This window comes from Scomber scombrus, chromosome 17, assembly GCF_963691925.1.
Source record: "Scomber scombrus chromosome 17, fScoSco1.1, whole genome shotgun sequence".
In the NCBI taxonomy this organism is placed as follows: domain Eukaryota; kingdom Metazoa; phylum Chordata; class Actinopteri; order Scombriformes; family Scombridae; genus Scomber; species Scomber scombrus.
This window is the reverse complement of record NC_084986.1, coordinates 17,200,857-17,214,835: the sequence shown is the minus strand read 5'-3', so window position 1 is coordinate 17,214,835 and position 13,979 is coordinate 17,200,857. Positions and strand designations below refer to the sequence as shown.

General features: G+C 39.9%; 1 protein-coding gene across 1 annotated transcript in view; it reads right to left on the bottom strand.

Annotated features, from left to right (window-relative positions):
- Positions 1-13,979, bottom strand: part of sesn1 (sestrin 1) — a 55,208-nt gene that overhangs the window by 41,120 nt on the left and 109 nt on the right. The window contains exon 2 of the mRNA XM_062436772.1: positions 11,893-12,206. Coding sequence (XP_062292756.1) covers positions 11,893-12,165 — 273 coding nt within the window. The 5' untranslated portion in view covers positions 12,166-12,206. The remainder of the gene's footprint in view (positions 1-11,892; positions 12,207-13,979) is intronic.

The following is a 13,979-nucleotide window of genomic DNA, read 5'->3' as shown; positions in this document are numbered from 1 at the left end:
CCAGCAGAATATGGCATGGTCTCACTGGCAATTACTCTGCATCCTCAAAGTGACTTCGGAGGCCTGTGAGGTGGATCAATATCATCACAAGTATTTTGACACACACAGTGTAAGGTTACCCTTACAAAACAAGAGGCTTCGTGACAGCTGGCTGTCACTCACGGCTATAAATACTGCTAAGCTGAGAAATACAGAAAATTTATAGTGAGTGTAATTCTGTACATGCACTGGTGTTGTTGTTGTTGTTGTAGTGGAAGTAGAAACATGTATGTTACTACATCTTGTTCTGCCTGTATTCTCACTTCAGCTCCCAGTTATGGGACAAGATGATCTTATCTTATCTCTATTATGCTGAAATCTGCCATATAAATAAACCTGCTTTGCCTTATTGAGATGACCTCCAATAAGATTTTGGAGAGGGCTTATGTGGCAAATTGTGCAACTACAAGCTGTTGTTTTGTATGTGTGTTAATTCATCGTGTGTGTGTATTTTTGTTATGAGCTTACTAGCCTCAAATTGTCCCTTGATGGATGTAAAAAGTATTTCAAATTGAACTGAACTGAACTGAAGACAAGGCATCCAAAGCAGTATAATATTGTTGGTGTGTGCAGTCTGTCACCTGACCTCAATCCAACTGAACATACAGTATGTTTCGATTGCTAAAGAGCAGACTGAAGACAAGAGGCCCACACAACAAGCAAAAAGGGAAGACGGCTGCAGCAGATAACCACCAGTGAAATGACGAATATTATTGTGTTCATGTCTGCGGTCATGAGACTCTAATCAGTCACAAATATTAAATATGATTTAAGTGTATATTAAATAACTTCCCCTTAAATCTCATCCATCTTATTCAATCTAAAGATACTGTAAATACCCTCTAAATAAATCTGGGAGTCAATACCTAAATTTAACTGTGATTTGTTTAATTTGGGATCCGATCAAAAATGTGTGATTGCCCTCGCACATTCAAACTATACTGTATGAATATTTTTTGAAATTGTATCCATGTTATACGACACTAAATAACCTCCAGCATGAAAGTGCATGTACAGACAAAAAGGTCAATGTGCTGGTGTGTGTTTTCCTACCCTAAGTAAACACTGTGGAGCAAACCTACTCGTGCAGTTTTTTTACAAACACTGCATGTTAATCACACACACACACACACTCTCTCTCCCTCTGCTACTCTGCCACACACATACACTCACAAGAGCTGAGGTCAGAGGTGAACGACTGTGGGAACGCGGAGGTCCCGTAGCGTGAAACTGTCGCCATCCTGACAAACTGGCCCGTAACATAAACAAGCACGCATACATCAGCTCGGGACAATACCCACGGAGAAGAGAGCACAATACGCTCAACCACTCCACACTGGGCCTGAAACAATACTACACACGCTGTAACAACACCAGAGCCAGGCCTAAGCCAACATGGGTACCGGGCAAAGTTTGAAGCAACACCATTTGGTGAGCGGCTCTACACAATGCTGGCAATGGGAAACAATCCATCAGGTGCTGACACAGCGAAGTTCAAGTCTCAAAGTGTGGGGTCTTAACTCAGCGGGTGGGTGCACAGAGATGGACGAGCAGCCATGAGCACTGCTGCAAGTTTAATCTTGTTTTCCTTAAGACTAAAAGGCAGTTAGGTCTCTTCAAACTTATACACCCTAGACTTCAATACATTGTTGGAATAACCTCAAAACCTATTATGGTCGTCTGCAGGTGAAACTAATTAATTTGTTAATTGTTTTTTTAATTAAACAATTTATCGTTTAGTCTATAAAAAAGCATCATCACATTCTTCAAATAGTTTCCTTTGTCTGACCAAAAGTCCAAAATCAAGACATAAACCAGAGAAGAGAAGCGTATCCTCACATTTCAACCACAAAATATTTGGCATTTTTGCCTGATAAACGACTTCAATCAATCATCAAAATTGCTGACAATGAAGTTTCTGTTGTTCTCGTTTTGTTTAGTAACATCTGCTCAAGTCACGAGCAGATATAATAACTCAAATCGATTAAGAATTGAAGCCTTTACCTGGACTCACATTCAAATCAGATTGAGTGGTTACACAATATTTCCTGATCTGTAAAGGAGCGAGTGTCCCTATTATTTTGTTAGTGTATTCTGGCCGGTTAAGCCTGGTGTTGAGCCTGTATTTGTACCCTAATAGGGGCTACCTCAGACTGAGGCCTGGACCACAGCCACTGGGCTATTCATGCTTTGTGACCTGATCCACAGATGCCTCTAAATCCTGCATGTTCACTGCTATAAATCTCTCAAGACATACACACACACACACACACACACACACACACACACACACACACACACACACACACACACACACACACACACACACACACACACACACACACACACACACACACACACAGGCAGACAGATCAGCACACATATAAACAGACATAAACACATAGGGGAAAAGTCACACACACACATACTGAATGACAGCCAAGTGACCGGAGCAAAAGGAAAAAATTAAAATCATGCGCAGCATTGCGTGCATTCAGCCCAGTGCATGGAAAATTCCCATCCAGCGAACTTGAGAGAAGAGCCAAAGCGGCTGACTGACTGGTACGGAGCGCCCTCATGTGTCAAACTGCTGAACTGCAGCTGCTCCTGCCTCTCAATACTGTGTGTGTGAATGATGAAACCACTCAATGGCCCATTCTGTTTCATCAAGTAATAGGCAGAGCATTAAAGAGTAAGAGGGTGGAGGATGAAAGGCACATATTGATTTTTCTTTCAAATACTGCATCCACTGGGCAATAACCTTCATCATTCATTTATGAACGCAATCAAATTAATCCTGAACAGATGGCAGAAGTCGATAGACCAGGAGCTGAGTGTATGAGGCAAGTAGGGTGATATGCAGCCACTTCTATACTGTGCCAGTGTGTGCGTGTGTGTGTGTATTCAACCTTAATTCAACCCTACCTCTGATCACCTTTGGTTTCCCTGATAAACACTTGTGTTGTAATGCATTTGTATTAAAGAGATTTTTTTTTAAACATTACAAATTATTTCATTACTTTTTAACCATAAAAAACATGCAAAGAGGGAGGACGGACTCTAAATCTCTTAGTAGTACCAGTATTCCTCTATGGCTGCATACAGCCCAACAACCTCTATAAAAAAAAGTATGCCTGATAAGCAAAATCCAGGGCAAATAAAGTTTACAAAACATTCATGCTGCTCTCTAAGCTTACTGCTGTGAGCACACAGTCGCTGAGTCAGACGACTATATCAACATTTTTATCATCTTACAGCTTGTCAGCTAGATTACTAACTAAAAGTTTCAGTCCATCTCCAATGGAAATGACGTCCATGTAAATTCATGGCAGCTGGTTCCAAGGTTCAGGTTCACTTGCATAATCGGCCAATTTCACAGGAGACGTTTGGACTCATCATAGTATGAAAAGCACAGGTGTTATTAATAACATTAACGATGGCTCTGCTCTGGTCAAGTGTCCTGGTAAGTATGACAACAAGCCAGCAGGCAAAATACCAGGACCTGAAACCAAAGCAGCTAAATAGAATTCAGCCATCGTTAATTTTATTATTTACACCTGTGCTTTGCCCACAGTAACATGTCAGTGTCAGGGTGATCTACGGCTGTCACAGGACTACAGACTCAATAGGCCTTTCTCACAGCACACATTTTGACCTGTCGTAGCAGGGAAAGTGCAGGTGTGATTAATGACATTAATAATGACCCCATTTCATTAGCGTCCCAGTAAACCATGTCAGTAAACCAAAGTGCATGCCAGAGCCAGGAAGTGGAATTTCATCAATCATTTATATTATTAATTAAGTCTAAATATCTGCTGTAAAAAGCTCAGAAGTTCAAGTCAATCCTGTAAGTTAACCCATTTACATTTAAACATGTTTGACTGCTAAAACAACATGATTTCTCTGATATTTACACACTTACCCAGCTTTAGTGTCCACTAGCAAAATTAAAAACCAACATGAAGCATAGTTGAACACAATCCTGTGAGGGATGTGCTACAAAAACAAATGAATATAGCAGCTAACGAAGCAGCAGAGTGTAATACTTTATAAATATTTAGTGAAATGTTATTCCATATGGAAGTTATAAATATCACATTAAGGCACTAAGAGAGAGAGAGAGTGAGGCTTGTTCAACTGAGCCATGTGATCGCCCTCTCTCTATTCTTACATCTCCTGATAGGAGGAACATGGCAAATTCAGCTCTGCCTGAGGTCGGAGCGCACACGTCAAACAGGAGAACATGGGTATCATTTTCACAAACTGAACTGATAGGCTTGCCCCACAGCTCTTTTGTTCATGTGCTTTTTCTGTGTGTGTTTCTCTCCTTCAAAGAGTTTGTTATTTGCTTCCCACCTCCTGCTGCAGCACTTTGTCAGTGTTGTCCACCATCTCACCTCCTCTCTTCACCTCCCCACCTCCTCCCACAGTTTCAAGGTGTGTGGATGAGACACGCCGAACCTTGCGATGTATGTAGGTATGTACGCCTGATGGGATTGCACCAAAGTATTCGTAAGGAAAAGAATTACCTGATTATCGATTACGGCGAGGTAAATCATGAGCAACATATCAGCTTTCGTGTGGTCGTTAAAAGCTATCAAACATTCGGTTAGGTACTGGACCAACAGGAATGATTCAAGTTCTGGACCAGACTGGGCTAAAGCTCTCGGGAGCGGGCTTGGAAGATAGGGGTGCTGGTAGTTTTCCACTGGAGATTGCTGACTGAATACAGTGAAAGACGGTGTTTGTTCCACCTCCTCGTTTTCACCCGGTCCACTCTCTCCTCCCACCATTAAGACTACATAATCTATTCTATCACTGTTACTTTTCTTCATCTCTTGTTCGCCGCTTCTCATTCTTTGACCTTCGGTGCTCTGCCCACATGTTTTCTAACAGTCTCTATTGCGCTTTCTTCCCCCCACTTTCTTTCTACCATCCTCCCTCTTTCTCCCTCTCAATTCCTGAATAGCACAGCTAGAAATAATCACAGACCAGCCAGCAGCACCCCCCCCCCCCCCCCCCAAGTAACGGTGCCAACCAACCCCCACCCCCCATCATTGCACCTCATGCCACTGGTACCATGACGACTGCTTACACTTTGCAAAAAGCCCATACCCAGCACTCGCCCGTCGCTCCCTCTATGCCACGATAATTCAGCCTTTACATGTTGTAGTGGAAAAACCGTTACAATGAAGACTGATGATGCTTTTAGTGAACAAATAAAACTGAACAAAATCTTCTTTTCTTTCCGCCAAAACAATGTTTCTGGGAATTTTTAACATGCCTGATAATGGCAAAATAAGGAAAAAAATGTTATCATTTATTTAGGCTTACAGCAGGATTGACAGTGACCTAGTTGCACACTTCCCACATGCCCCCTCCTCTCTAGTCTTCCTGAATCTGTAGCCGACAGCACTGCACTGGCTGGATGGTGGGGGTCTGTATATGTTGTAAGATCAAAGTGTGAGCTTGTGTGTTAGTACGCTCTCCTACCACGTTAGAAATGGTTTAAAATATCCTGGAAAAAACAGACGTTTGGTTAGAAAGTCAAGATATAGTAAAAATCTTTTTTTCTGTTCAATGATTTAGACGCAAAATGATCTAAATACCCAAAAATCGGCACTATTCAAGATATAAAATACGTGGCGAGTGGGTGTTCCCTGTGTGTACATCAATACTTTATTAATGAAACCATATTTATAGAATATATTATGTATTATATGTGGTTTTAAATCCTTATTGTACGTAGAGAAAGCTGTTGACCTGCAGGTGAGCAATTTACAGAAGACTGCCAAAAAGCAGAAGACTGCCAAAAAGCTATCAATGTTGTGATACAGTGATTTCCAGAGCTTTGAAAAGCAAAAGCAATGAAGCTACAGTGCATTAAAAGAGACCTAGACCATTGTGCAGCTATCATCACTGTTATCAGCTTCACCAAAGCCAAAATCAACATTACAAAGGTTCGAAGCAGCACAGCAAAGCCCTCAGTAGCCACAATGTGAACGCAGCATAAAGCTTCCTGTACGTCTGAATATCCCACAGATCATACACCCACCCCAGAACCTATCAACACTGCCCCATCACTCTGCCCAGCTGGCTGGCAGCTGTAAATCCACAGCTTTATTTCTCTATCACATCCTCCATATCCACGGAGCATTTCACTGTACAGTTACTGTGCCAAAGGTCACTGCCTGCTGCCGCTGCTTTCTCTCCCCCCTCACTTTGCAATTTGTGTGACCTGGTTTGAACATTCAACCAGCAGCGATCTCCCATAATCCAGCAGATCTGTCCAGCCCACGAGGCGCTCTCTCCAAGGGTCTTCACTCAGTTTACACAGTGAAGCAGAGGTAGCCCAGAGAGGACTCACAGAGACACCAACACGTACACACAGATGCAACACATTCATGCACAAAAACACATTAAAAAAGAGAACTTCCTGCCGCTGTGGCATAGTAAGCAAAAATGTTTACAATACTCCAATTTAATGTCAGGCTCTACTGGCAGACTTTGACTCAGGCTTCCCAGAAAAGCAATATTGCATCTGTCAACACTCCTGCCTGTCAAGGTTGACAAGTCAAGTTTGTTTTTACAACGTCGCCACAAGCAAGTCACCAAGACAGGCTTGTACAGAAAACAAGCTTTCAGAGGTCAAATGAATCGAATGAATTATGCCATAAAGTCTTTAAAAATCAAATGAAAGCACAAGCTACCAGGCAACACCAACTTTGGGCCCTCAAGGATGCTAAATACAAATGGAAGAAACCTTTGAAAGCAAAGGAGGATTCCTCATGATGAAGGCCGATTGTGCAGTGGGCGCAAATACTTTCACTGTGTTTTATGACTGTGTGCCAAGACTGAAAACATGTGTGTGGTCTGATGATTATAGATTGAAAGGCAGTGCACACCCTTTAAAACCTGTATGGCGGAGACCTTCAATGAAAAATTAATTCTCAGAAATCAATGTGACCAATATCTGATGTCATTTCGGGTGGACCGGAGAAACTCCCGAGCTTTCCATGTGGAGACAGTAAATGTGTTCTGGCTTATTCTGGAAGGCTGGATCCAGGAAGCTATTTGACTTAATTAATCACACATAGGTGTTTATTACAGGGGCTGCTGAGTCATCCTAAATGGCCATAATTAGCTAAATAAGTATGTGTAAAAAATGAAGAGTGTCAAAAGCTTGATACATTCACAACAGACAAGAAGGCTAAAGTTTACTGTAGGACTGTCAATTTACCTTTCAGTCCGAAGTGTGGTTTGTACAACAATTAAAAAATAGCGAGGTCTGAGTCAAAAATACTGAGATGGCTTCTCATTTTGAACAATACAAGAAAAAAATTTAATTATTATTATTTATAATGAATGAAAATTAAGAATAATATAAATGCAGATAACACCTGAAAAGGAAGCTTTTTTCAATTTTGGTTTATATCATACAAATCTTCTTCTTTTTGTTCTTTACAACACAGCAAATGTATATATTTTTTAATCCTGATGGGCAAAAGAGTCTCAGAGGATCCTGGAAATGAATTAAAAATTGCAGTAAATGTTGCTGAACATGCTTTTTGTTTTTGAGATATCACCAGGGATTTATCTCTCAGAAACACAAACATTTAACTTCATGACTTGAATGTAATCTTAATAAATTAAGGGCACAAACTGAGACTATGTGCTTCTGTACAATGCTGAATTGTGCATAAGGACATTAGACAAAGAAGCACTAGACTGTACAGTGAGCTTCGATACTACTAAAGGACGATGCTGAATTACTATGATGCCAGTGATTGCATGTTTTCTTGTCCAATTCTCTAATGAGAGCAGGTTTTAAAAGCAAGAAGAGTCGCCTCGAAACATCCACAGCCGTTTGAGAGTAGCTCTTAATTCAAGTTAGGGTAAAGGGCTAACACAATGGCGTAATTACATAACACAAAGAAACCCCTCTCTGTCTCTGTCCAGCAGCGCAAGACTGGGCTCTTTTCATCCAGCGAGGGAACATGCTGACCAGAGAGAGAGCCGGCCGATGGAGTCTGCCCACCCCCTTCATAGACTCAGAACAAACACTTACTATTGTCTCACGTTGTTTGTGTGCGTGTGCATATGTGTGTTTGTATATGGTGCCCACCGTTACCCCTGTGTTTCCTCCTGTTGTGCATTCGATCAATAAAGTTCAGCGAGGTCAACAGCCTTCATAAGCCCCGGGATGACCCTCTGACAGCGTCTGCGTATGTTGAGCATACTCGCAGAATTGCACGGCTAAGCGGTTTTGGCCCTCATACGTACCAAACCTTCACACAAGGTCAGCTTATGGGAACCTGACCCCTCCCCAAGCACACAGAACACTATTTTCAGCCGCGGCCCCGTAACCTATAACCCCTGGCCTTCACCAACATCAGGGCTGCATAACACTGCAAACATAATTTGAGTCCCACTCCCTGAATCCCACTCCTTCAGCTGTGATCACAGCTTGTCCTCCATACTCACTTGGCGCCTCGAAAAACAAACAATAATTCAGATGACATAAAAAAGTAAAGTTAGGCAACTGTGAGGCCCAAAGAGGGGTCTGCTGCCTTGGATGAGAAATTATGCTGAGTATGGGAGGGGTGTGACATAAAAATTCAAATTTCAAGTGATTTCTCTACTTGCTAAGAGTTATATGAAAGATCAACACTATGTCTTATGTATGCACCATTAATATAAGGCCACCACCCGATGGTTAGCTTAGCTTAGCACAAAGAGTGCAAGCTGGGGCAAACAACTAGCTTGCTAACATTTTGTCGATTTTACACTTTCAGAGGTGAAAACTTGACACCTTTTGGCTAGTTTTCGAAGTAATTATGCAGGTGGTAAGGTTAGCTTGTCAACTTAAGTTTCTTGTAGCTTTCTAAGGTAGCTAGCTAAGTTAGCTATTATGTTTCTCCATTGACCAGCATGGCACAGTTCAGGACGGTGAGCATTTATATGTTTTTTTCTTTTTGGTAGCACTACTTTATACAGTAGGTCTGAATATAACTGACAGACTATGTGTCACTTGAACAGAACTCATATAGAAAAATTGGGGACGGTTGGTGTATGACGGTGCCATTGATCATTTTCTTAATTTTCAGGCAAAAAAATGCTGTCACCCTTTTGGGCCACCACCAGCTTGCCCCCCTGACTTTGTTCTTATAGATTTCACAAACTACATAAAACATGCTAATTAGTGAGCTTTAGGACAAAGAGAGGCTAGTCATTTCCCCTGTTTCCGGCCTCTGTGCTAAGCTTAGAAAACCAGCTGCTAGCAAAAGATTCATATTTAGCTGACAGATATGATAGTGGTATCTAGCTTTTCATCGTACTCTCAACAAGAAGACAAGAAATAAGCAAGGAAGTAAAAAGTATTTCCTAAAATGTCTAAATATTTGCTTGGGTGTAAGCATGCCATATTTTTTATGGACTAGCACATTTTATTAAAGGTTTTTTTTATTTCTAACCATCTACTTTAATGCATAGAAAAAGATTTGCATGTGTCTTCCATCTGAAATTGTATCTTCTTTCTCAGTAGAAATACATTTTAAAGTTGACAGAGAACAGAGCGAGAAACTGGCAAAAAAATTGTTCTATGCTAAATTTTTGTGAGCTGTGGAGGTATTAGAGGACATTACTCCAACCAAGCAGGAGGCCTTCATCTTATAGAGGAGGGGGGTTGCTATGAGGAAAGGACTGTCTGTGCTTTCAAAGATTTTGTCTTTAATCAGCGGATCTGCTGGAATTAGAGGTCTGTCTGAGCCCAAACACCCCTCCCTTTACTCCCTTCCATCACTGACATGAGAAAGGTGTGTGTGTATGTGTGTGTGGGTCAGGGGGGTCTTTCACCGTGGGACCAGAACGACATGAGCTGCTGCACTGGGCTCATAAATGCACCCTTTGGCAAGCCCTCGGCAAATGCAGCTTAGCATAATTCAAAAATACCAGACGGTGTGTACTGTGGAGCACTGCTAAACCCGCAAAGCAGCTTTCTCTCTCTCTCTCTCATCTCTCTCTGCCCCTATCCTCCACCTTGCAAAAACACTTCTGCATAAACAGGAATTAATGCCGCTGCCAAACGGTTTATTTCCTCTGAATAACAACGTGTCAGGCCATCAAAAGTTGTTGGGCTTATTTTGTGTTTGTTATTAGAGGACTCATTAAATAGAACAGGTCACAGCTAAGACCATAGTAAAGCCCAGATAAATCAAATATTTTGCTCTCCACAAGTAAATAATCTCAATACTAACTGAAAATATAGAAAAAATACAAAATGCTTCGAACATTAACTACGAACATTAACTATCATAAAATATTATTGGTATTTCAAGTCTTGTCCACCTATAAAGGATTTTATTAGTGTTAGCAGGCATGAGAGAAGAAGGCTAGTTCAGAAGATTTCACAACAATATGAACAGAGAACAAAAGTCAGGTATGTGCAGTGACCTAATTTCATATTATACCCAACCACATTTGCAATAATAAGAAAAACTGCATAGCATACTGATAGTGCTAGCATTGAGATGATATAAGGATATCACATTTAAGTCAGCAGCCGGTCTCCTACCTGACAGCCAGCCTCATTCCCCCCTGTAATATTATATCCCTCAATTCATTAATAACTGAAGTGCAGACTGTCACACTGAAAATCAGACACATCGACAGCAATGTGCAAAAAAAGGGTTACATTTCACCAAATTAATTGACCAACCACACAACAAAAAAATTACCCATATACTTAATAATTATGTTGGGAGAGCAGAGATCATATTGTGATGATGTTGATAATGGAAAGCGTTACTGAGTATTTTCAGTAAACATGTCTTAGCGCTGTGTGAAGATACAGTGTTGATGGTTTTAATGGTGGAGCTGTTTGTGGTTGTGACAAATATTTATTATATCATGAAATGCATTTCAGAACCAAGGAAACTGGTCATACTTTATTTTATTTTTCAAGAAACATTGATCAGTGTCATGTATTTTAATGACGGCAGTGTATACTAATATTATAATTGTTCCTATTTTAACATTTTTATTAGTCATTCATAATCTATATTGTATGATTACAGTATTACAATATCACATGTATTCACTTCTTTAGCAACATATGAAGGACAGCACAAGTTTGTGTTCATGATGTGTCAAATGTGGAGACTTAGGGCCGCGGCAAATATAAAAATGTAAGAAACTAAAAAGCTTTTTAAAACCCTTAATCGTGTCATGTGAAGATTTTATGATCTTGGGTTAAATGAGCTTATTATTTCACTAATAACAATTACTACAGATATTTCTTTAGTAAATTACATGTCTTTTAGCCCAAGTGTGCTTAATGGACTCTTGATAGCAGTGGTCTTACTTTATGTTCACGTAAGCCAAACTTTGATGACAATCACATTAATCAAGTCTCTGGGTTTACAGATGAAATCAGTGTTGAATGTTTGACCTTTATAAACACTACATTCTGATTAATTGAGAAGAATGGTATTTGTTCTGTGTACCAGTAATATATACTGTATACTAGTTCTTGATGTCATTGTCTTTGTGTGTGCATGCATGTGGTAGAAGGGTTGGGTTGGTAAATCCTTTGCTCTTGTAGTGTTTAAGTGTTAATGAGTTCATGGTGTCTCAGCATGTCATTGCCTGTAATTCACTTGACAAAACATGCATTGGTCTTAGCAACGTTCTGGCTCAAGCACAATGTTTACAATGGTTATAAAGAAGTGAAGAAAGGCAGATGTCAGCAGAACAACACCATAAGCAGTAGTATGAGAGGACATGAAAGAGCCTGGTGCTAGTTTTAAACAAATATGCTCACCAGGCTCTTATATAACTATATGGCTCGCCTACCTGGACAGCCTTTAGAAGCCGAATGCATCGCTCCTTGACGTCTTCGTAAGGACACCGTCTGGAGAGCATGAGAAGGTGAGCCAGGACGTCATTCAGGTCACTGTTAGGGGGGCTTGCTGGAGGAGATGGGGCAGATGCTGGTAAGGGCCTGATAGCCTCAATTTTCTTCATGACCTCTTGGCGAATGTGCTCCATGGCAGCAGTTCTGGAGCCAGCATCGCGGCTGCCCAGCCCATCCCATCTCCCCATAGATTCCTGGTCCTGCACTTCCATGTTTTGAAGTATGACTAATGCTTGTGCTGTCTTACAACAGGCTGCACAACAAATGAAACATAAAACAGTCCAAGTTTACATCACAGCTTCGCAGTATGTTCAAACAACATTCACAGGATGTTTTGAATATCGTGTTTATGGGGAGTGGTCAAACATAGCAGCGCAGAATTAACAGTCGACATTATTGGCCGATATTTGCTTATCAGATCTCGCATATTGATATATTGGTATCAACACATACTCTGTGTCTGCTGATAAGCAACAAGAAATTACAGCACAAAAATATATTTATAATTTAGAAGCACTGCTGCTATTACATAGTTTGTCCACCACAAAGCATATAGGTTTATTTTTCAGATGTAAAATGCCATGCTCAGTACTACTACATGAGCAACATGGATAAATCCTCTATCTATGTATGCATTTTTATATTGCAACATATATTGTGACAAAGTAAATGTTCTTTAAAATCAAATGACATTCTGCTTATAGACTTTTTATTAGAACCCAACCAATAGTTGGATTTTTGGGTCTGTTGCCATTACCATTGTTAGGGATTTTAAAAATTCTGATATGAATATAATCTGATAATCTCATATATATATATATATTTATCATACACATAAACACACTTATTTTGCAATGAACCCTCAAATGTGGTTAATCCTTGTGATAAAGATATGTAATGGAGTTTAACAAAAAAACTTTATTGGATCTTATTACACCTAGACACTGAAACAGTTAACTTCACTGGAAATGTAATAAATATAACATATTATATTATAAATTATAACTAAACAAATAATACTAACACCAACTAAATAAAAAACATACAAAAAAACATACTAAACTTGAATTAAGAAAAATAATCAACTTTTAAAAAGAGAGGAAATATATGTATTGGCACATATCAGACAATATATCAGCTGATTGTGATATAACTGGGATAGGCCAATATCCACTATTATTGGCTGGGCAATATATAGGTCAGGCTCTTTGTTTTTCTCAAAACAGCAAATCAAGTACCAAACATCAGATGAAGGTGCTTCACTACAAAGACGAAAAACATGTATATATAGAAAACCTTTGTTGCTTCAAATGAGTTGTGCTCATTCATTTGCAGCACTCATCTCAATGGTTTAAGACACTGGCATCACACTAATATTAAAAAAGTATACCTCGGTATCAATGGTATTGAAAACATCTCAGACAGCTAATAAATGTATATTGTCACATGTTATATGTCATAAAAACATGTGATCTCACTCTGGTCACAAGATCATAGCCACCAAAGTTAAGGAATTTATCAAACATGTAAATGTTATCAGTCAAAAAACAAATAGGCTATCGGCAATACATCATTATCAGATTGTTATAACTGAAATCAGATATATCTGTATCGGCTTCAAAGATCAGGTTTCAGTCACGTTGTGGAAGGAAGACAAAGATTTAAACCCCAAATCATACTGAAAATTGTGAAACAGAAAATATCAGTGCACCACAGTGACACTTGGTCTGTTACCTTCCTCCAAGAAACAGCCTGCTTATATATATCATGTACTTTAACCAGTACACTGTCCTCCGTAACCAGGCAATTAAAGTGTTATTGCCACTTATCGCTTGTGCAAAACGCTAATAAGCTTTTGAAATGACTACCATGATTTAAAAATGTACAAATGCGCAGCTTGTCACTTAACGTTAGTGAGCTCCATTCAATCTCTCGCTGCCTGGTGTTTCAAGCTGTTAACAAAGACACCGGCAAAGTACAACAAAACCACCGTGGAAAACAACGTTCCCACACACACAGCTTTCAA